Raw genomic sequence first — 22,537 nt, 5'->3', positions numbered from 1 at the left:
AACCCTAAGCAAGAAACACAGAGCCACAGACCCCCAGCTGGTCACTGGGATGGTCTCCTGTGTGTAAAAGGAGCATCCTTCCCTGACTCTGTGTTGCAGTAGAGCTGCCCAGAGAAGTGAGTGGTCGGTTTTCCTAGACTATAAAGGAATTGCTCTAGCAGAAACATGCAGCCAGATCCTCGCTAAAGCAACTTTTCAAAATATGCCATTCCCACAGGGAACTCCACCATTCCACTCCCAGTGGGCTCCTCCCTTCAGTGGGATCTGTGCACTTAGATACTGGAAAGATTCAGGCCTCTACCTCACATTTCAGCACTCCCAGCCTCGGGCCTGGGCCAGACTGCACCCGCTGTAGCCTGGGGACCAGCGCTCTCACCTGAGCAGGTAATGCAGGAAATGCCTTCAGCACTCAGGTTGTATTTGAGGTCTAGCAGCACCTGGATGTTAGTGTCTGGCCGGAACAAGACTGGAGCACGGCTAGCTGGACGGAGGCGACTAGCAAAGAATACGGACAGGAGCAAAACAAGGAGAAAGAGCCCTGCAAGAAGAAGCCCTGATAAGCGTGTGGGACCTTGCATGCACCTTGCACTCAGGACATACCCAGATAGCAGAGGAATGGAGGCAACCTGCTATTTTCAAGAGAAGAAATGAACAACCCCTAAAGTATACTGGCAGCTGGGCTTTCTCTTTATAAGCCCCATGACTAGAAACCCCCCATAAGGACCTGCCATTCCAGATCTGAATGAAAACAGAGGGATGGAAAAGTATCCGAATTCCTTGTGCAGTTCTCTTAGGGACCCTCTGTGCTGGGGACGCTCATCCACTGGGTCAGAAGCCATCTATCACGTCCCTTTACGCAATCTCCTGTCACTAATAATGCAAGCTTAGAGACTGATCAAGATGCTGTCAAACCCTTTAAAATCCATGCAGATGGATTATCTCCCCTCCTTCCTTACCTACAATCACCCATCTGCTCTTCACCGCAGACCACAGCACCCAGTGCTCCAGCAGCTCCTGCAAATGGGCTATCAAGTGTCCCCGGTTGCTCTTCTCTGCCGGAAGCTGCAGATTCTCTGGCATCACAGATACCAAGGGCACATCACCCATTTCCAGGGAGACTAGAAAGAGAAAAATCAAAGGCAGCCTCAGTGGTTAGCATCATGCTAAGGTCACTCGTAGCTTTCTGCTCTCCTTTACAGTATCTTCTTGAGCAAGGTGCTGCACAACTCACTCAAGCTGATGAAGACGGAGCAAGACCCAGGCAGAGGCAGTGGCTTGCAGAGCATAGCTGCGTATCAAAAGCAACTCAGCCTGCTCTGCAGGGAGAGGGCCTGTGCACTGCTGTGGGCTGACGGGGCCCTTGGCCATGGACCCATTTGCCACTGGTTCCAGTTTGCTGCTGGGGCTGAAGGCTGCCCACTGCCCAGAACACTCCCATTGTGGGATTTAAAAGGAAGAGATCCCAGAAAGCTTTAAAAGCCCAGTACAACACACTATGATGCCATAAGTACCTTTATCTTCAGTCAGGGCTAGAAGGAATATCTGCTGCTAACAAGCGATAAGGGCATTTCTGGGCTCTTTTTCCAGATTATATGGTTTCAGGCAAGACATTGCCCTCTTTGCCATGAGGGAGGAGATGCTCTGAGGAGGTGATGTTGGAGAATAACAGTGTTCTCTTGCGAGCTTCCCAAACACAGTGCTCTGAATGGCACTGTGGCAGCACTGTGACAGCACTATCCCCATCTTAAAAGTAGGGAAGCTGAGGCATGAACCAATGACAAGGACAGAAAGACACTCCAGGACGAACAGGACAGCATGGTCCCCCCAAAGGCAGCACACAATAAGCACATACCAGGCTCCTCCTCCACACTGAGCAGAGGGATGTCATCATCCAGATAGGGAAGTGTCTCTTGGCCTGCTCCAGAGTTGGCCTCCGAGGAAATGAAGAGATCTTCAGCTAGGTGCAAGGCACTCTTTCTGGTGCACTTCTGACTGCAGCTGGATTGGGGAAGGAAAGGAGACAAAGGCACGGGCTGTACACCATGTACCCCGCAAACAGCTACCAACAGGATCCTTTAGCAACAAGAAAAGCAGCAACAGCCTGCTCCAATTAACTTGGAAAGACAGCCACGGGCAGTACCATATGCAATTTCCATTGCTAAGTGCTGAGAGGTCAGGGGCTGAGCTGCAATGGCAAAGCAGCAGAGGGCTGGGCTGGATACACAGGGCAGGGCTGAGCCACGATGGCCTGGTGCTGAGTGACAGGAGTTTCAGCAGTTCATCTCCTTGCTAATGAATTAAATCAGGCCAGGTCACCTGCACTGCTAAAGAGCACAGGAAGGGTGCTGACTTCCAGATACAAATCTGCACGCGCTGCTTGTGCTCAGAGGCAGCTCTCCACAGCTTGAGGATCTGGCTGTGCAGTACGTGCTCTAAGGACACAGATAGCTCCAGTGCTCCATGGGACTGGAAAAAGAGACATCACTGACATCGCAGAGACCCTGGCTCCTGGGTGGCACCTACACATACACCAGAGGGAACGAGACTGTAACCTGGCCCTTCTATTCTGGTTTGATCTGGAAGGGCACAAGTTAAACTTCCCTTCCACTACAGACTAACGGGGTATGGCTGAGCTAAGTTGCCTGAAGGGGATGAGGATGGCAGAGATGGGCAGGAATTTGCACGCTGCCTTGGCCACGGGCTCCAAATAACTTCCCACTCACAAAAGAAGGCTCCAGGTCTCACCTGGTTTGACAGGAGCTCTCTAGTGGGGACACATAAAGCGTCCATATTCCAAGAGCAGCTGGCATGGTGAAGAGCACAGCTACCCAGCAGCAGGACACAATCAGTGACATGAAGAGCCCAAAGTCATGCACAGCTGGGATCTACACAAAGAGAGAGAACATGGAGCTGGGATCAGAGGAGTGCTCACGTGAGAGGCCTGGAGAGACGGCATACCAGAGGAAGGAGAGATCTGGAGCAACCTGAGAATAGCTCATGCTGCCCTCAACTACAGTAGTCAGCAACCCTGGCAGGTGCAGAGCTGAACTGGAGCCCAACAGCCACTGGATCTTGCTTGATCAATGGCACAGGAAATATTGCCTTTGCTGCTGATACAGATAGAGTGCTCACTGCTTTACAACGGGTGAGAGAGAGCCCTCCGAGGCAAGCATGGCATGTCCCTGCACTGCAAGAGAGGGCAGAAAGAGCGCTGGTGGCTTCCCCCTCTATCAGAAACAAAGCCCAAAATCCCAAAGCTGCAGTGTACCTGAGAGAAGATGTTGGCAGCATATGCAGCGGCTGTGGTAAGGGAAGTGAAGAAAGTGGCCTTTCCTGCAGTCTGGATAGTGTGGATCATACGCAGTCGCAGGTCCTTGAGGTGGGTGGCTTGGCGGTAGGTGTTGATGAAAACAAAGACATCATCAACCCCTGGCGGAAAAAAAGGAGGGAGACTTTGAAACTTTCCTCACACCAGAGACTTACGTGCTAAGATGGACAAACCTAGATATACAGGGCCAAATCAACCACTAGATAACTCAGCACAGCTCAGAGAAGGTAAAAACTCATTTTCCCTGAGCATCTGACCTGCAAATCATCCACTTACAGGGAATAGGGGGAAAGGGCTTGAAAACTCATTCTGCATGTGCCACTCTCACCTTCCTCTCTACTGCAGGCAGGAGTTATGGCAAGGCCGAACAGGTAGGTTTGTGTAAGGATGTGCTTACCGATCCCCACAATGACAAAGGCAGCCACACCATTGAGTATGCCCAGGTACTGGATCCCAAATACGACGTGGTACAGGAAGAGAGCCACCAGGCAGCTTAGCCCAATGCTGGCAATGCCAAAGAATGACAGGAATACTGCAGGAGGAAAGCAACATGGAAAAACACCACTGCTGGCTGCCCCCAGGAAGAATATCCACCTCCCCCCTGCCCCACTGGGGCACTGGTTCCCAGGAGTGTGCTGGGGGAAGCTTGCAGTGGAGAAAGAACGCCTCAGGAATGCAGGAGTATAGCTTGGAGAACGCTTCCCATACGCCCCATCAGTGAAACAACTTCTGCTTTACACCAGAGTTCGCAAGATGGGATTTTACATCTCACTCCTGTTCTCACATGAGCTTTCCCTCAAGCCCTGCCTGTAAACTCTGTCCTGAAAAAAAATCACAGACTTGGGTGACCTTCTGCATGCTGCTGTACTGTAGAGCCATGCTGGGGTCAGAGCACTGAAGCCTCTCCCAGGGCTTGCACGTGGGCACAGAGTCACAGCACGTTTGGCTTTGTTTGAGAGCTGGGCAGCTCTGACTGTGGCCTACCTGAGCAGGAGGTAAGGATGTAGACTAAGACAGCTATGCAGCTACTGCTGATGAAGGCCAGCAACATGTCATTGTTGAAGGTCCTCCTCACTTCGTAGTCAAACAAATCCGTCCCTCCGTACAGCACCTGGACTTTGCTGGGGTGGGAAGATATGAAGTTAGGAAGGGGAGTAGGCAGAGTTGAGTGTAAAGGGAGAAGAGCCAGGGGATTTAGCAAAGCACGTTGTCTCTTCTTGGGCCAAAGGAGGATCTAATAAACTTGGCAGTTCTCTGCGGAAGCAACTCAGAGCGAGTGGGAGCGAGTTGAACTAGATTGCTGCTGGAGGGATGTTAGGAGGTGAAGTTTGCACAAGAAGGGAAAAAAAAAAGAGCAGGACTAATATTTTTAAAATTCCTCCAGTGCATATTGGGTCCATGGCACTAATAGACTTCTTGCTGTCAGCAAATAGCTCCTGAAGCCGCCAAAGCCAATTCTATCTAGAATCCTAATCATTGCTTATTATATTAAGCACAAAGGTAATAACTAGCGGATGCAGGCAGAGTGAGAGCCTATCAAGAACTGTATGATTTACCAGCCTCCGCTTCTGGAAGCGGGCTCTGAGAGGAAGTTATCCAAGATAATTTAAGTGGGAGTACAATAGCCCTGCGCTATAGGAGCCAACAAGAATCCAGGCTTCCGAACCAAGCCTTGGCCCCGATCCCCTCTCGGCTTCCCAATACTGCAACCCGCTCTGCCTGCCCCTTGCTGAGGATGCTTAGCGGCTGCGTGCTGCAAAGGGCTGACAAGGGCTGGCTGCATTTCACTCTGCTTTTGAAGATCAGTGTCCCTTTGCTCTGGGAGCTATTGAGATTCAGGACAGTAGAGAGCTGGAGACCAAGAAGTTACACTGACATCAGGACTCGCTGCCTTTCCCCAGCTGTCTGCATAGTGAGCTACCCTGTGGTGAACAGGCACATTCTCTATTAGCTCTGTTTCACACTCCCTCCAACAAGCACTGAGCAAAGCCCTATTCAACCAGAGCCATACAGACCAGGGTGAAACAAGCCTGCATTTCCTGAAACTTATTCTGCTCTGACACCCCCCACCCCTCCCTCTGTCTAACGACTGAACACTTAGAAGGATTTACACTGGCATGAGCAAAAACAGAATCAGACCCTCAGAGAGGTGCCTTACCAGAGGGCCATTTCACCCCCTGCATTGGACCAGTTGGAGCCAAATTCAGACCAGGCGTGGGGAGCTCTGCTGGAGCCAGCAACATTGGGCTTGTGAGATGGAAGCAAACAGACCCAGTGCCATACAGGGGTTGAGCAGAAAAGCAGGCACCGGAATAAATCTTTGGCTCCCTTTCATTGTCTCTATTGATGGTTTTGGCACATTGCTGTAGCACTGAAGGGAAGCACGTGAATGGCTTTCTGCCATACGCTGCCCACCCTCATGCATAGCACTGTGCCAGAGTCCAATTTCGAAGAAGATACTTTCTCTCCTTCCACTGGAGCGTAACACCTTGGCTACTGTTCCAGACTGATTGGCAGTTTGAGGTGGCATGCCAAACCCTCTGAGCCTGGCAGCTTCCAGGTGAGACTCAACACTGCAGGGTCTGAGCGGGGCAGATAGGTCTGACCTCCATAAACCTTAGGATAAAGCATGCACACCCTGAGAGGCCTACTCCTGCCACTCCTTTAGTGCAATAGCAAGTACCATCCTCCCCGACCTCTGTCTTTTCCTGCCCTCGCCCTCTTTCAGCGAGGCACCTGCCTCGGCTGTCACAGCCCTCACCTTGTGGACTGCTTGGCCAGCATGGCCACGTAAGTGACGACAAAGCTCTGGAACTTGCGGCGCTGTTCCTCCCAGCGGTCCTCCACTGAGTAGTAGTTTGGCAGCGGTGCCCCAAAGAGGATTTCGCTCCGCAGCAGGGAGCTCTTCATGTTCTCGGCAGACAGCCCCTCGTCCACGTACCAGTAGAACTCAGGGTGGGTCATGGCTAGCTCCAGGGACCCTGCGGGAGAAAGCAGCGCCACTTCTGTTAGCTCCTGCTTAGCTGACTAGGAAAGGCACAAGGTCTAGCTAGGCACAGTTGGGAATGATCCTGTCTTTCAGAGTGCTGCTGACTGCTGATGCCTTCCAGGGAGCAAAGAGAGCTGGGCAAAGCTGTATCGCAAAGACTCACCTTCTTCTGCTGCTTTGTGACTCTGCATGCAATGTGACCTGAATGCAGTTCCCCACCAGCAATGCCTCTTCCACCGCAACTGTGATCTGAGCCACAGCTCCCCAGAACAGCAATGCACAAAACACCCTCCTCAATGCCACCATTGTTGGACGCACTTAGCTCTCTTAAACTGGGCTAACAGTTGCTCCATCATGCCAGGAAGCACAAGGGTTAAACGTCTCCCATGGAAGGTGAGAGATCCTGGCTCTGCCGTGCCCTGGTAGCTTTGCCACCTGTTGGTGTCAGGGATGAGGAGATGGGAGCACACTCCTCAAAGAGGTGCTTGTAAAAATGGTGCCCTCAGCACCATCATGTATCATACAACTTATGATCACCATTGATCTTTGTTATGGCATGGCAGCAAAAAATTTCTCAGCTCCTTTCAGGCAGAACCCTGCATTCCTGTGCATGCTGACAAGCAAAAACACACAGAAATGATTGCAAGTGCAGGGGTTACAGCCAAGAGACAGCCACAGTGATTACCCCAACACTGAAGGAAGGCACACGCGCTGACCTCTCATTCCCAACAGGGAAACAGCATGCACTTGAAGCATTTCCAGGGCTTGTGTGGCAAGCAGCAAGTCACTGAACTATGGTAACATGATCATCTACACATGCAGGAGAAGATCAGGGGGATGAGAGAGAATAAGGAGACTCCATTTCTTCAAGTACCCCATGAAGAACAGGTCCAGCCAATTCGGAGTAAGAGACACTGCACCTCTCTCCCCAAAATCCAGGTTCCCTTGAGGCCAGGCTAGAAAGACCCAGAAACTAGGCTCTTTCTTGTTTCGGTAGCAGAGCTGTTACTCACACTGGAGCAGATGGACTTAATCCCTTGCCTGCTCCCCGTATGGCTCCTGGACAGCTATCATCTGCAGCCTGTGCTTGGGAGACAGATGGAGGTTTCATCCCACAGCCACATCACACCCACAGACTCATCATGATTCACCTCTTCTTCACCATCCAGAGCCTCTGCTCTAGTGGAGGGGCATCGTGCAGGGTGCAGAGCTGGGAGAAGGAGGAGCCAGGGCCTTCCCCCTCTTCCTCTGACAGCAGCCTTTCTAGCTGGTGACTCACAAGCCAGAAGCTCACAAGCTGCCTCTCAAGCTCCAAAGCAGCCCACAGACCTCTCTCATCTGCTCCTTGGGGCAAGGAAGTTCACCCCCATCGTCTGTCCAAGACCTGACATGGCTCTATCCAGTCATGGTCATTCACAGGGGCCAATGGCCAGTGAAGGCATGTGTAACATGCAGCACTCTCCGTCTTTTGTCCCTCTCAAAGCCTGGGTGACCCACCACTAGCGTTGAAGGGGCTTTGCCGAAAAGGTAGAAAGGGGGCTCTAGTGCAGAAGAGCCAATTCCTCAAAGCAAATCATGGCTGCATCTTCCCCTCTGCACAAGGCAGCCCCCATCTTAGCTGCACTCTAGTAAGTGACTGCCTCAACACACAGGAGGTGTGTGCCTAGAACATGTCAGCCCTCGCCCACGGCTTACCTTGGATGTCAGCAAGGTCTTGTCCCATGCCGTCATAGTAAATCTTTCCTCCTCTTTCAGTAGGGAAGAAGTAGGTCATGAGGGAGCTGGGAGGGGAGCAGTAGGAGTAGGAACCCAGGGGCAGGTCCTTCAAGACCTCATGGGGCTTCCAGCAGAACTCCCGGAAGCGAGGGTGGTCCATGATCTTGCGCTCAACCTCATGGATGGTAACTAGGCGCTCAGTGGTGAAGATGTTGTTCTCAGAGTCCCCCCGAGCCAGAAAAATGAGCTCGATGCGCCAGTGGGCATGTGTCTGTGTGTTGGCACTGACATAAGTGCTGGAGTAGTCCCAGCGCGGGGCGCCCCTCACGACTCGGGAAGTCTGGTTTCCCACCTTTAGGTGGGCATGGGGCTTGGGGGAGGTAGTCCTGCCTTCTGGCATGCCACGCTTGGCCCGTGCAGTACCCCCAAGGTGGGAAGCATTGAGGTGAAGCTGCTGGAGCTGCTCAAAGATAAGCCTCTGCAGGGTTTCGGAGGTGAAGTCAGCCAGGTCCCGGCGGTTCCGGCCCCATGACCCAAACTGGGACTTGAGGGCCAAGGCGAGTGCATCGAAGCGCTGAGAGGACTCGTGGTTACGGATCTCAAAGGCGTTGTAGGAGATGTCAATGTCCAGGGCTGGGTAGCGGAGGAACATGACAACAGCAAGCACAGCTGGGATGGTGCAGCCCAGGAAAAGGATGAAGCCCGCACAGTACGGGTTGGTAAATATCCAGCCAACAATATTCCAGAAGCCAGTCACTGGCAGCATAACATGCAGAGGCCTGACTTTCCCTGGGCTTTTCCCACACAACAGGGCACCCTCCTGCTTCTTCTGTGTGCTGAAGGCGACCTCCTCCTCTTCCTCATCTAGCCAGGCATCCTGTAACAAGGGGTCGTCCTCCGTGTCCATGTCCAGTGCCTGCACAAAGTGGGAGAGAAAGGTGGTCAGCAAGGCCTTGGCACCGGGGGTCACCAGGCATGGTCATGCATACACAGCAGTCACAAAAGGGTCTCAGCCACAGAGCCAGGGAGGGAGGCGCGCTCCGGTTCGCAGCCTTGCACTCTTGGCAGCAAAGCCTGGCTCCTTTTGGGCCTTCCAGATTTGCTACAGCCACTGAAAGAAGGGGCTTATCAGGGCACATCCCACACCTTGCCTAGCAGCCTCAGAGAAACTGGAGAGTGGAAAAGTTCAAACCACAGTCCCAGAGCCCGATGCTCTGGCAGGAAAGAGCTTTGTGCAACTCCAGGAATGTCAGGCACAGAGACGGCAGGGGATTTGCAGTTCATCCCGCTCAGTCCTGCCTCGGACCACAGCAGCAAGAACATTTAAATAGCTAACCTGATTCTCATGCCCGGGAGCAGTTCATGCCATCAGAAGAAAAATGCAAGGGACCCTTTCCTCCTCTCACTAAAGCCGAGAGTAGATTTTCTTCCAGATACTTAGAACAGTATTTCTTTCCTACAGAGCTTGCATGTGCACACACATCCAGAACCAGATGTGCAGGCACATACGCCTGCAGAGACACACGTACGCATGCACTTGCACATACCTACTCTCGTGGTGAACTGGCTGTGACCCTGCTCTATTCCCTGAAGGGCTAACCACCGCCAGCGCGGGAAGGGGAAGGGCTGAACATCCCGGCGGTCAGGCAGTGATCTCCCACAAAAGTCCTGTTCATTTCCTGGAGACAGGTGCAGCCCACTGGTGCTCAACACAGCCCAGCTGCGCAGAGCACCTCAGCCCCACTTTCCTCCCACCCTGGCAGGCCATTGTTTATGGAGTGGGTTTTCCCAGTTCGTATGGAACAACCAGGATGTAAAAATAGACGTTGTCACTAAGGAATGAGGAGGAAGGAAACTTTTTCCCTGATCAGCTCATGTTTGGGCAGGAAGGAAAGACTCCCTGGGAGATGCTCTGCTTCGCCAGGGGAGCTGCCAGCACACAGCTATTTGGCCTTTCCCGCGTGCCCCTTCTGGGTGTCACCCAGGAGCCCCCTTCCGGCAAGCCGCAGGTGGTGCTCCCCGAGAGCAAAGCCCAGAAGAGAGCCCAGGCCCCACAAGTGTCACTCCCTGTGCCAACTCTCTGCAGCAAAGCCTGGAGCCCCCCTCCCTGAACGAATGAATTCGGTTCGCTGCTTGACCCTGATGGTTGCAAGCAATTTACACACAGGCCAGAAGCACTTTAAGAGCTTTGCTCCTGAACAGTGTTTCTATTTTAACAGGACTTCTATCACCAGGAAGATGAATTGCCAACACCCCTTAACTCTAGTTCCTCAGAAGACCTACGAGCTGGCAGAGCTGGGGCGGAGGGGACAAGCAATGAGATATAGGTGTTCCCTGGCAGAACAGAGATGTGCACTGGCCCCTGGGTCACAGCAGCCTTCCCTGGCTCTGGTCAACCCAGTGATGCCAGTGGCTTTGTTCACTGGCCACAGCAGCTCCCACGGGACTTATTCTGGTTTTGACAGCATCTGCGTTGGTGTGCTGGGCAGAGCACACAGTGCTGGAGAGCCTGCAGAGCACGTCCTCTGCGCTGGCTTCTTCTGCTTCCAGACCTCCGGCCTCCCTGCTACTCTCCTACCTTGCTGCGGGCAGGAGCAGGGAAGCACCAAAGCTGATCAGGGGCTTTACAGGCTGCAACTGAAATTGTCTCAGAACAGCCCACCCTTCCTGTCAGTGCGAGAGGGGACTCCCACCCCTGGCACCTGGCTTCCCCCTGTCTCCCCAGAGCTGCACAGGAGGGCATAGGAAAGCCTGTGCTGAGTCCTCCTCCTGCTCTGCAGTCTCAGTGCAAAAACAGATGGGCACTACTGATGGCAGATGGCCACAGTCCTGCTTCTGGCAGACCTCTGCATCCCTGAGAGGCTGAGAGATAGGGTCGGGGAAGATGGCTCACAAAATTCTGCTCTGTCATTCCCCCCTTCACATGTGGTACTGTTAGATGGGAAGAACAAGGCAAAGGGGTATCTCTTCAAAGTCTCCAGAAAGGGTAGGAGGAAGCTGTCTGGTTTTAGGCTCCATTAACATGTCTTTAATATTCAGGATGCATAATCCTAGACAGCCAGGGCACATCTGAAAGTTTCCCTGAACAGCCATGTGTCACTGCATGAGCCTTAGCCCTGGGGCAAAGCCAAGGGCACACTGATGATGCTGCCCAGAACTGCTGTGGGTGTGCAGGTTTTCCCCCACCTTGACTGCACAGGCACACATACCTGTGTGCACGGCTGTTGAACCTTACTTGCATCTAGAGGGTGATGAGACCACCAAGCTACAACTTCAGCTCATGCCAACAGTACAGACTGGTGCTGCAAAACACAGATGCAACCCTTGCTCTGTCCCATCTGGGCAGGTTGGTACATACATGCAATTGCCTCCTACTCCACCCAGCTATCTTTTCTCTTATGGGCCTGGGTTCCCCTTCAAGAGGCCAGAGTTATTGCAAGACCCAATCAGGCATATGTATTCCCTTTTTGGAAAGGGGACTAGAAGAGCCATAATCATTTCCCATTTACTGAGCCACTGAGGAGAGGGGAAGAGATTGTAATCTTGAAACAGAAGAGCCTGCACGTGATAAGAAAGGGAAACCGGAGAAAGACTGAGATAGTAATAAGGCAGCAGAAAAAGTATCATGCCATCTTTTTTGTCCAGGACCTAGATCTTCAACTCAAGGAAGGGGATCAGACCTCAGGAATCTCTGACTCTTCCATCCACTCTCTTAGCGGTTGCAAAAGCCATATAACAGCGGGGCACCCACAATGTATGAAGGCCAAGGGATGTTATCCTCTAACCAAAGACTGGTACAAATTCTGATGTTGATATAAACTCCAGCACAGCAGATAACAGAAAAAGCTCAAGATTATATACACCCACAGGGTCAGGGCTCTAGGAGGATCAAGGTTTCGTCCATGCAGAAGAGCAAGGGCAGGAAAAAGTAGGCGAGGAGGAAGTCACCTGGGCTGTGCTGTCCCTGAGAGCGACTGCTTCCCTCTGTTCAGGGAGAGCATGTGCCTGCATCCTGCCCTAGTTCCGCCACTGCTCTGAACTCCCTTCAAAAGAGAGTTTATCACATGATGCGGCTGCAAAGCCAGACACAGCTCACTTAGCATTGCCCTTGGGACTCATCTGGCTTTACCACCTTCGTCAGATCCTGCCTGGGTCAGGATGAAAGCTTATCCCAGCCAAAACATGGCAAACTGAATCGGCAGGGGAGATAAACCCTGAAACCAGCCAGGAGGGGAGTGAAATGCATTTTCTCTGCTTGATTTCTACTTGGGGACTGGTCTGTTTTCCCTCCACCACTTCCCGTATTATCCAGGGACTCCCAGCACTGAAGCATGGCACAGTTACTTCTTCAGTTCCAGAATTTGCACAGTGGATCTAATCCTGCAGCCCTGATCAAAGGTCTGTCTCACTTCTGTGCAAGCTAAGCCTGCTCCAGGTCTGAAGGAGCAAAGCATGAAATCACTCCTAGGAGCTTGCCCTGGATCTGCTGCTTTGGAGAAGAGGCACTGGTTCAGCCTGCCAGGGTAGGTACTCAGATTTCGTGGGCTGTTATCCCCCTGCACTGCCCCGATTCCTAAGCAAAGAGGTTCTCCTGGTCTGAAAACAGCCAGGACCTGATAAGGTGGCAGAACATCCTGCAAAGAGGGCTGCTGGCTGAGACTTAAGGTGCTACTACAGGTTGAGCTCCCATTAAGGGAGGAAAAGGTAGAGGAAACTGGGCAAAGTGGTTAGTAATTGCACACATTGACTGCAAACCTCCACCACCCTCTAAGTGGCAGGCTCCGTCTGACAAAGCGCCCCTGCCTCCAGAGTCATATGCTTGGCCATACAAAGCTGGAGCTGCCAGGACCCTCAGACACCTCATTACAGACAGCTCCAATCCAGACTGAAAGCAGGAAGCAAAAACCACAGTTGCAGTGACGGGGTAGGGTGCCCCATGTCAGGGACCTGCTCCCACTCTCCTGAGGCTCTTATGGGTTTCCACCAGGAATGCACGAGCGCTGAGTAGCTGTGTGGTGGGAATGGGCCAGGCTGCCACTGTGATCCCCGGGAAAGACAGAACCTGAACCAGCTGCTTGGACTAAAAGAGCGCAGTGGCTGCACCGGAAGTCAGGCAGCAGCTGAACAACTGCTGATTTAACCCGCAAAAGAGGAGTCTCAAGGAGACCTTTCAGCAATGAAATGCAGCCACAGCCCTGAGCTGCCTCTCAGCTGCTCAGCCTGCAGCTCCCTCTCTCCTCCAGCCCAACCCTGCACCCCATAGTCTGCTTTGGAGCTGCGGAAAATCTGCACGGCTTCTCCATCACGATCCCTCCCCTCCTCTCCCTTCCTCAAGCCTACTCACCGCCTGTAGCGGCTCCTGCCCACCCAGGCAAAGGCAGGCTGTATGGGCAGATTGCACGCACTGGACGGCCAGCTCACAGAGCAAAGCCAGGGCAAAGCGAGGGGCTGGTCTCCCCTGGGTTCCTGACCCAAGGAAGATGTGGGGTTATCTGAGCAGGGATATTGAGCACCCCTTCCCTTCCCCTTGCCACCAGTGCATGGATGAAGTTTACTATGAGGCTCTGCAAAGCTGCCTACACAGAGCATGCTACAAAGGGAGGGAAGGACACAGACAGACCCCTGGCAGAGCTGAGCCTGCACGGCTCACATTCATCCAAGCTCATCCACCCCCTGGCCTGGTGTTGGTGTGCGTTCACCCACGCTGCCTTGCTCGTTCAGCCAGCAAAGAACCACCAGAGGATGGGGAGGGAAAGGGAAGGAAGGAGAAGCAAGCAAGCCGCTGATTCAGCAGCACAGCTCAGCTCTGCGAGACCTTGTAGAAAACTGACTGAGCTAGAAAGGGAGGGTAGGAGGGGGGATTCAAGGAGAAAAGGAAGGAGGAGTCTGCAGTACAGTACATAGAAAAAAGCCTCCTCCCTTAGCATTCGGTTTTCTGGGCTTGGGACTCCTGAGCCGTTTTAGCATCCTCCCAGAACACCTACAAAGCCTGGTCAGAAGATACAAGTTCAGACAATCCATCGTAGCAAAGAGGCATGTGGCAATGAAGAGACTCACATCTTCCAGCCCTGTGTTTGTACAAACACACACAGCCTTACAGAAAGGGCCAATAACTCCAGGATCCACCAGGATCCGGATGACAACCTGGTTTGCTTCTTCAAGGCCACAGCAGCGGTGTGGAGACGTGACTAGTAGGAGGATGAGGGAGGTCTCCTAGCCAAGACTATATATCAGTGCTAGTGGGCACTCCTGTTTAGAAGAGCATAGTGCATCAGATCTGAACCCCTCCCTGCCCTGAGCACCAGGCAGCTGCACTGCAGCACCACAGCCACGAGCACCACTGGGGCCTGATGGAGGAGGCTCCACCCATCCCTCCTTGGGCAGCTGTCAGAGAGAAACCAGTGGCAGACTGGGCCTCTAAGCCCCTAAATCTTTGCACCCCCTCTTCTATACAACCGCCAATCAGCCTAAGCATCCCCGATGCCTTGTTGCAATGTGCCCAGCTGACTGGAGTAATAAGTTAAGCGTTTAAGGTACAGCAGGGCTAGGGAGCATAGGGCAGGAGTAACTATGCCTACTCTGGGCCTGACACAACAGAATAGACAAAGCCAAACATGGGATGTCTTGAAAGCAGCAAGAATTTTGCCCCTGCCTTCAGCAGGCGGGATCCAGCTTGGACCCCAGGAGCCCTGCAGGCATTGTCACTCACTCATACCCCAACAGGCTAACATCCATGCAGCTCCCACATGACAAAGTCCTTCCTTTTTGGTGAATGCTAGGAGAGAAGAAAGTCATTGATAAGTTGAGGAGAGGCAGTGACAGATGAGGAAGCTAATTACACCCAACTTGGCTAATTAATGCAGACTTTCAGATTAAAAATCCTCACTAGTGTTCCATTTCAATTACTCAGTTGTTCCTTCTTACAGGAAAAAGGAAGCCTTATGCACCAGCAAGCTAGAAACAGAAAAGGGAAGAAAGCACAAGGGTAGAAGAGGAGGGAAAGACAATTTCTGTAATATGTGAGATTCCCATTGACAAAATAATTAAACTTCACATTCGTTTCTTCCACAGGCAAAGCTTTCAGAGCACAGCTAGCAATTCTGCGATCCTATTTGTATTCCTGAAAACTCTTGGAGTCTCTACTGAAGGCAACTTTCAGCCCCTTTGTTAACTAAAGTTTCTCCAAAAGAAAAAGAAATGGGATTTTTGCTTGCAAAAAAATCAACCTACAAGCTTTCAGCTCCAGTGAACAGCCACCTCTCCATAATGATGTACAGCTGAGGCCCGTGCTGATCAAGGGGATGGGCACAGTGCCTGCCAGGCCCCATTGCACTGAAAAATGCTGTACATAGCTCTGGCTGTGCAAAAGCGCTGGAGAGCATCATTAATTTACACCCACTCTAGAGCTGTGTTCCACAGCAGCACTGAGACTCAGAACCCAGAATTTTGCTCTGCAGTTCGATCACTAAGGTTAGTCTGGAAAGATCATTTTCCAAAACAAGCAGAAAGGGCTTTCTCAGGTCCCTGCTTTCCCTTCATCAACACAGCTGTAACTGAGTGCATGGAGTAAACCTTGTGCTGCCCTCTGCCAAAGCAGATAGTCTTACTGCCATCCATGAGTGGGGAAAACGAAGCAGACCGGAGGTATTAGGCACAGTTTCTGGGCCGCTAATTGGAGGTCTGACTTTCAGAGGTGCTGCACTCCCACTGGATTTCTCCAGGAAAGCAAAGAAGGCCCAGGACACAGATCACAGAATCGTTGAGGTTGGAAGGGACCTCTGGAGATCATCTAGTCCAACCTCCCTGCTCAAGCAGGGTCCTCTAGAGCACAGTGCCCAGGACCGCGTCCAGGCGGGTTTTGAATATCTCCAGCGAAGGAGACTCCACTACCTCTCTGGGCAACCTGTGCCAGTACTCTGTCACCCTCACAGTCAAGGAGTTTTTCCTCCTGGTCAGATGGAACTTCCTGTGGTTCAGTTTCTGCCCGTTGCCTCTTGTCCTGTTGCTGGGCACCACGGAGAAGAGGCTGGCCTCATCCTCTTCACACCCTCCCTTCAGATACTTGTACACATGGATGAGATCGCCTCTCAGTCTTCTCTTCTCCAGGCTAAACAGGCCCAGCTCTCGCAGCCTTTCTTCAGAGCAGAGATGCTTCAGTCCCCTCATCCTCTTTGAAGCCCTCTGCTGCACTCTCTTCAGTAGGGCCATGTCTCTCTTGGACTGGGGAGCCCAGAACTGGACACAGTACTCCAGATGTGGCCTCCCCAGGGCTGAGGAGAGGGGCAGGATCACCTCCCTCAACCTGCTGGCAACACTCTTCCTCATGCAACCCAGGATACCATTGGCCTTCTTGGCCACAAGGGCACACTGCTGGCTCATGGTTAACTTGTTGTCCACCAGCACTCCCAGGTCCTTCTCTGCAGAGCTGCTTTCCAGCACCTCAGACTGGGCACTGAAACCTGAACCTCCCGAGATACTTCTGAAAATACTGGCTAGATTCAGCCACCGGCCAGAACCTGGGCCTGAGGAGACAAAGCAAAACCTGTCTCAGTGGGACACAAGCCCAGAGTTGCACATGCTTGAAAGCACTGGTTTAAGCTGTGGCTGGGCTGGCTCTACCATTATTAGCCAGGCACATCATCTTTTCCTTTTCCTGCTTAACAAAACAATGCAGCAACGAGGCCTTAATTAATTTTCTTTCTGGGCTCTTTGCATTTCCCTTCCCATTGCTTCAAATCCTTTGGAAAGATGCACAAAAACACTGCAAGACCCCAGGCACTTTGCAGATGAGAACAACATCAAAACGCTCCAGCAGCATGGTGCTGTTGGAACTGCAGTGCAATGATGTAAATATGTGTTTGCTAGGAAAATTTCAACAAAATGAGTTTTTTAATTTAAAACTCTATCCTCTGCAATTTCATTTGCCCATAGGAGGCAAGACAGTATTTGGGCCGCACACAGGATGGAGGATTGGCTGAGCTCCCAAGCTTTATGCAAGAAATCAAGTACAGGCAGGCATGCTCACTCCTAACTGAGGCATTGTTTTTCAAAGGGCTGTCTGTCCTAGCCCTCCTTTTCCCTCACAGGCACTTTCACCCTGGCTAAGATAAGAGCAGCTAGAAATGGAAGGAGCCCATCATATCTATCGATCTGTTTTCAACAGGCACAAAGACTGGCTGGAATATCTTCAGCCTGTGACACTGAGGATCTCCTCACTGCATCTGCTTGCTATTCCAGGTGTCTGACACAGGCTGATTAGAAGTACTCATAATTACATGCCAAAAGCGGTATGGAAAGATTAATTGCAAAGTCAAGTACTCACCATTCAGGAAACGCCAAATTCAGGGCTGACACAGCATCCTTAATTTGCCCCCCTTCTGTAAATGCTTCACAGTGCAGTTTTTCTTCCAAGCCCAGTGTCCAGGCGCAAGGACTCCGGCCTTCGCCAGTGCATGCAACGAATGATGCTCCCTGAACCAGCAGCTATTCGCTACCTCGTTCTCTCCTTATTGTTCAACGTGTGGTCTCATGCCTCATTTCCTGCACGCTGCTCAAGCCTGGCTCAGAGGCAGAATTATTAATTTCCTCATGAGCTTTTCAACGCTGCTTGTTGTCACGACAGTGTCTGAGGGCTGAACAAACAGGACTGAATTGAATCTCTTCTCCTAGCATCTCTGAGAAGGAGGGGGTGGTACAGTTCCCATCTGACAGATGCAGGGGCTCAGGAGATGGCAAGGAAAAAAAATAGATACTTATTTTGGGTGCCTGGTTTGAGGCATACAAGATACCTAACTTCTTAGAGCGCACAGAACAGCAGATGGGGGTATGTGCAACAAACTGCAAACTCCGCTTTGTTCCGCGAGCATAATTTGAGCTGTAACATCAAGTGTAACCATAGCTGTGCATTACAACCTCTGTTGGACAAAGACATCCAACCTCAGCAATGAAAGCCAGATTCACGCAATCTGTGCTGACTAGTGACATACATGCGAGTACCTGGGACACCTCAGAAAGGCCTTACGGTGACAGAGTTACTAAGGATCATCAGCTCCCCCATCTCTCTTTACCACCAACCAAGCCACACAAACAATGAACAGGTTGGAGAAAGGGACTGCAGGTATGCAAGATGGGCACACGGGGAAAGTGAGAGACGCTGCTTTAAAAGCTGTTTGCTTTATTATCTGAGAACAGAACAGGCTAAGAACAACTAGGTAACCCTACAGTTGTGATCTACCCAAGAGTGCACAGCAAAATTGAGATCTTGGATGCTTTCAGAAATCAGTAGCTCTACTGTGCTTTGCGAGGAGTAAAATGCCTGCAAATAAGAACTAGCTCTGTCATCCGAGTTTCCTATTTTAAAAACTCATTTCCCCTGAATGGTTTAATTCAAAAAGGAGAGATACCATAATCTTGTAGCTGTGGGGGCCCTGTTCAAACAGCTGAGAACTTCAGATGGCACTGGCACTCGTTTGGGGACCTGAGGCAGCCCCATCAGCAGGGCTTATTCCAGTGGGTACCAGCTGCAAGGGCTGCCCTAGATGCTCGTTCCTCAGCAACTCCAGGAAGTAGCAGCATCCAGACAGATTTTCAACAAATTCCAAAATGACATAACAAATCCCCCAAATTGCTTGCTCCAAAGTACTGAGACACTCGCACTTTTTAAAGAAAAAGGTCAGCAGGTTTGTTTGCATCAAATCGTGCAATGTTTGGTGTCCTTCTGCTCCCAGGACTACGGCAGAGGTTAACCTACAGAAGAACTTGGCTAACACGCATGTCATTTCCCAAGAAAATTCAACTCCTGATAAAATAATTTGCTCCTGGTTATCGTTACTAACGATTGTGGGTGTTGGAAAACAGCTCCTTGGTTATAATCTCATAAAACGTGCCTTGGAGCTCTCTGCCATGTTTACCATTTGAGCTACTTGTTTGTGTGTTAATGATAAGGCCCTGCTGTCACTCAGCTTTGTGGCACTTAAAGGTTTCTGCACACCAGCTCCAAGCAAGCCGAAACTCTGATATGCTTTAGAAATGACTTACCTAACTCCACTACAAAAGTTACTCTGTGCCCCAGCCACTTGCTGTTGCTAAGAAAATGGATGGCTTCTAGCTCAGCTGCAAGTCTTTGGGTGCTTTGACATTGACTTCAAAAACACCCTGGATCCCACCTACCAGAGGCCCAAGATAACAAGCTTGTCAATGGCGTGCCGATTTCCGTGCTCCAGAGTCTACCTCTGAGCAGCTGCGTTCACAGCAAAGCCTTTGTACATCATTAAGGACAGACGGTTGCCACAAACCACTGCCTTGCATTATTATCCCAAGGAGTGTCACACACTCCAGGAAGAAATCTCACACCATAGAAAGCACTCATCCGACTCCCAGGCCCCTGGAATCAAACGCCACCCCCAAAGCCTGTGCTCTCCCTTTATAAATAATCTTAAGCTTCCCACATTGCTGTCACCCTGAAAAGGAAAGCAGTGTGCTGTTGTCAGCCCCTGCCAGTCATTTATTATTCCACCCCATGCTCAGCCTCCCCAGTTTACGTCACTGTGGGCACTAACACCACTCTGTGCTCAGCTGCAGGATTCCCTGCTCTGACCTTGCTCCCGGCACCTGCTCCTTGGAGGAGGAGGAAGTATGAACACAAGGGCTGGCTGTGCACTCTCCTCCACCTGCAAGTCCCCAGCAATAACATGCTTGTGTGCACACTGTGTTTCTGGGACTGATCAAAACACCCTCGCCTAAATGTCCCTCTCCAGAGTCTTCCCATAAGCTGCTGGTTCTTTCCTGAGAAGGCGGAAGGCAATTTCTTTCTCACCCTTCATGTGAGCCACTTTCTCACCAGCAGCCTAAGCTGCAGTTTGCGCAGAGGGGACCTTGCTGGTGGTGGTTCTGTGGATAGCAACATGAAGGGTAATTTGGGGATGCCAATCTATGCTGCCAGTCACTCCCGACAATCACAGCGCAGGCAGCTCTTTCATCTCGACCCCTTGCCACTCCAGCACCAAAAGCACAAATAAGGTTGAAAGCAAATGGTGCAAGAAGCAGTACTTTCCTCCATCTGAAGTGTCTGTGTTCAGCCAGCTCTGCTCACTATCCACTGGCTTTCCAAGAAAAGGAGGGGTAGGCAGAAAGTCTGCTCTGCAAATGTGCCTGAGTCACCCAAGTGCCTCACTCCACACACAACCTAGCTGCCACTCTGATGGATCTCCTGGTCTTCCCTTTTTGCTGCTACGATTTACTGACATCAGAAATGCCAGATTCACAGCAGGAAGGCTGCAAGGACTGCCATCTGTGGTGCAGGCAGCTCCCACGGCATTTCAGTGATGCACAGCTCTTCAGCAGGGCTTTCCACACACCAGCATCAAAGAGGGAAGGGTGACGTTATAGTCACCTTGTAAGTAGGGGAGCAGAAGACGTACTCAAGGTCATTCATGTACCATTCCAGCTCCATGCACTAAGCTGTGCTGAGGTACAGACATGGCCTCTCATTTCTGTCAGTGGGAGGGCCTGGATCGTGGGGAGAATTCATCCTGACAGTCATTACAGTTGGATGGGGACAACTGTGGCAAACCATGATCTACTGTCACCAACAGAAGAGTTACTACCAGATCAGGGGGACTCATAAAGTAGCTTGTAGCTGGCTCTCAGCAGCCTATAAAGTTGGATCTCAGCAGGTATAAATCTTTCTTACCTCTCTCATTTCTCTCTCCCTGAAGTGTACGCAGCTAGCTGCTCTCCTCCCATGGAAGTGTGGTGCTTCTAGAATTAGGTTAATTAATTAGCACTGATTTTTCATCTTTGCAGGATCAGTGAGAAATCTGGAAGCAGACGTGTAAAACCCAGGGACTAGAAAGCCTCTACTGCCACAGTTGACAGCTCCCGAGCAGGACTTGGGTGAACACAAGGCTTTTCAGAACAAAGGGAAAACTTCCTGAGGGGAAGAGGAGGATGGGGAGACAAGACGCCTCACGGCCTAAACAGCATGGCAGCAGATCCCCTGCCAGTATGAGGACTTAAAGCTTGCTGCCAGCTGCACCAACCATGCAGAAACTCACATTAAATATCACCACAGCTCAATGATCACAGCCCTGCAGACCCGTTAGCAGAGGAGGGGCAGGCTCTCAAAATAAGCAAACAGCCTTTAAAGGCATTAATCTCGGAGAGTCCAGGATGCTTCCTAATGCAGAGAGCAGCCACAGCTAAGAGCTGGTTGCTGTTAGTCCCTGAGTAAGGGGGGTAGGTGTTGCTGGCAGCAGCTGCCAGAAGCAGCCAGTGAAGCTGTGACCATGGGATACAGATTCAGGCCACCAGGACTGGCTTGAGAAAGCAGCAGCACCCCTTCTCGCTCCTTCTCCTTCCTCCCAGCACAGACCACAGGAGCGTGCTCTAAGCCTAGCACAAGAGCAGTTCAATAGGAAGCAGACGCCACCTTTATCCCTATTACTTCTCTACCAGAGATTCAGAAGATCCCAGATGTGTGAGCTACACGAGCCCAAAAGCCCAAAAGCTTGTGAAAGGGCAATCACCCAACCCAACGGATACCAGAGACTCTGCCACGTGGCACACGACCAATGCATCTCAGGAGACTTCTCCCATTTCCTCACTGCATCCCACCCTTCCAATTCAGCACTCACACACAGGCTGACATGCTGCTTGTGCTACCTGAAGGACAGAGTCCTGCAGTTAAGGCAGAGAAACAGAAATAAAGGAAGGATTCCTAGCTTTGCTATTGATTTTTCTAGCTATCCTGGGGTAAATCACACCAACTGTTTCTGAACGGCTCTCATCTTCCGGAGTCTAAGAGTTCAAATCTTTCATCCCTTCACAATATGCCTTGTCCTTATGCTGTCCCAGAGCTTCCTGGGATCCTCCTCCCCAAACAACCACAGGCTAGCTTCGCCCACATATTTGTGATCTGACTTTCAGAGGGAATCAGCTACACTGCCCTATGCTGAAGTTGAGCTGTGCCCGGCCCTCTGGAAAACAGGTTTAGTTGGCTTCCTAAGGGAACAACTCACTGGAGCCAGGCACCAAATGAGGCCAAGGAATGGAACTGCAAACACTACCCAGATCTGCAATGTAACTGAGTAGACAGGACATAGGCAGGTGGCATATACGCAAGAATGAATTTGGCCTCATGTGTGCCAAGATCTGGATCCAAAAGGAATGTTCTCCTCCACAGCACATCACTATATGCTACAGGAGAAATACCAGAAATAGCAAGGGATCTGTAAAGGCAGTGTCAGTCTTAAGTTACTCTATTGCTACTACTAACAATGTAGCTCTCTGTTATTAGGATCTAAATAAGGTCAAGCATTTGACTGTATCACTTGCACAGAAACCTGTGCTATGAACTCCCCAGTTAATGCGTGGCAGCTTTCACCAAGAAATTGGTTCCATGTAGCAGATTTACAAGAATGAAGCTCCTCATCTGCAGTTTAAGCAGTTCCACAAGAAAAACCTTTACCTGCTGATGAATCTTGTCCCAGTTGTCATAGACTGGT

At 51.2% G+C, this 22,537-nt stretch overlaps 1 protein-coding gene across 5 annotated transcripts in view; it reads right to left on the bottom strand.

The window, feature by feature from the left end:
* Window positions 1–22,537, bottom strand: part of DISP3 (dispatched RND transporter family member 3) — a 111,415-nt gene that overhangs the window by 8,408 nt on the left and 80,470 nt on the right. For 4 of the 5 annotated variants that reach the window (XM_068915769.1, XM_068915770.1, XM_009671438.2 and 1 more), the window contains 9 exons: window positions 8,013–8,949; window positions 6,090–6,309; window positions 4,313–4,449; window positions 3,726–3,860; window positions 3,269–3,429; window positions 2,746–2,885; window positions 1,853–1,998; window positions 957–1,118; window positions 377–538 (listed from right to left, as the gene is read on the bottom strand). In XM_068915769.1, coding sequence (XP_068771870.1) covers window positions 377–538; window positions 957–1,118; window positions 1,853–1,998; window positions 2,746–2,885; window positions 3,269–3,429; window positions 3,726–3,860; window positions 4,313–4,449; window positions 6,090–6,309; window positions 8,013–8,940 — 2,191 coding nt within the window. In that variant the 5' untranslated portion in view covers window positions 8,941–8,949. Of the gene's footprint in view, window positions 1–376; window positions 539–956; window positions 1,119–1,852; window positions 1,999–2,745; window positions 2,886–3,268; window positions 3,430–3,725; window positions 3,861–4,312; window positions 4,450–6,089; window positions 6,310–8,012; window positions 8,950–17,355; window positions 17,486–22,537 lie in introns of those variants that run through there. The other variant, XM_009671441.2, reaches the window with a different exon arrangement.

This window comes from Struthio camelus, chromosome 21 (genome assembly GCF_040807025.1).
Source record: "Struthio camelus isolate bStrCam1 chromosome 21, bStrCam1.hap1, whole genome shotgun sequence".
Lineage (NCBI taxonomy): Eukaryota > Metazoa > Chordata > Aves > Struthioniformes > Struthionidae > Struthio > Struthio camelus.
The sequence above is the reverse complement of the archived record's forward strand: the minus strand, read 5'-3'. Positions and strand labels throughout refer to the sequence as shown.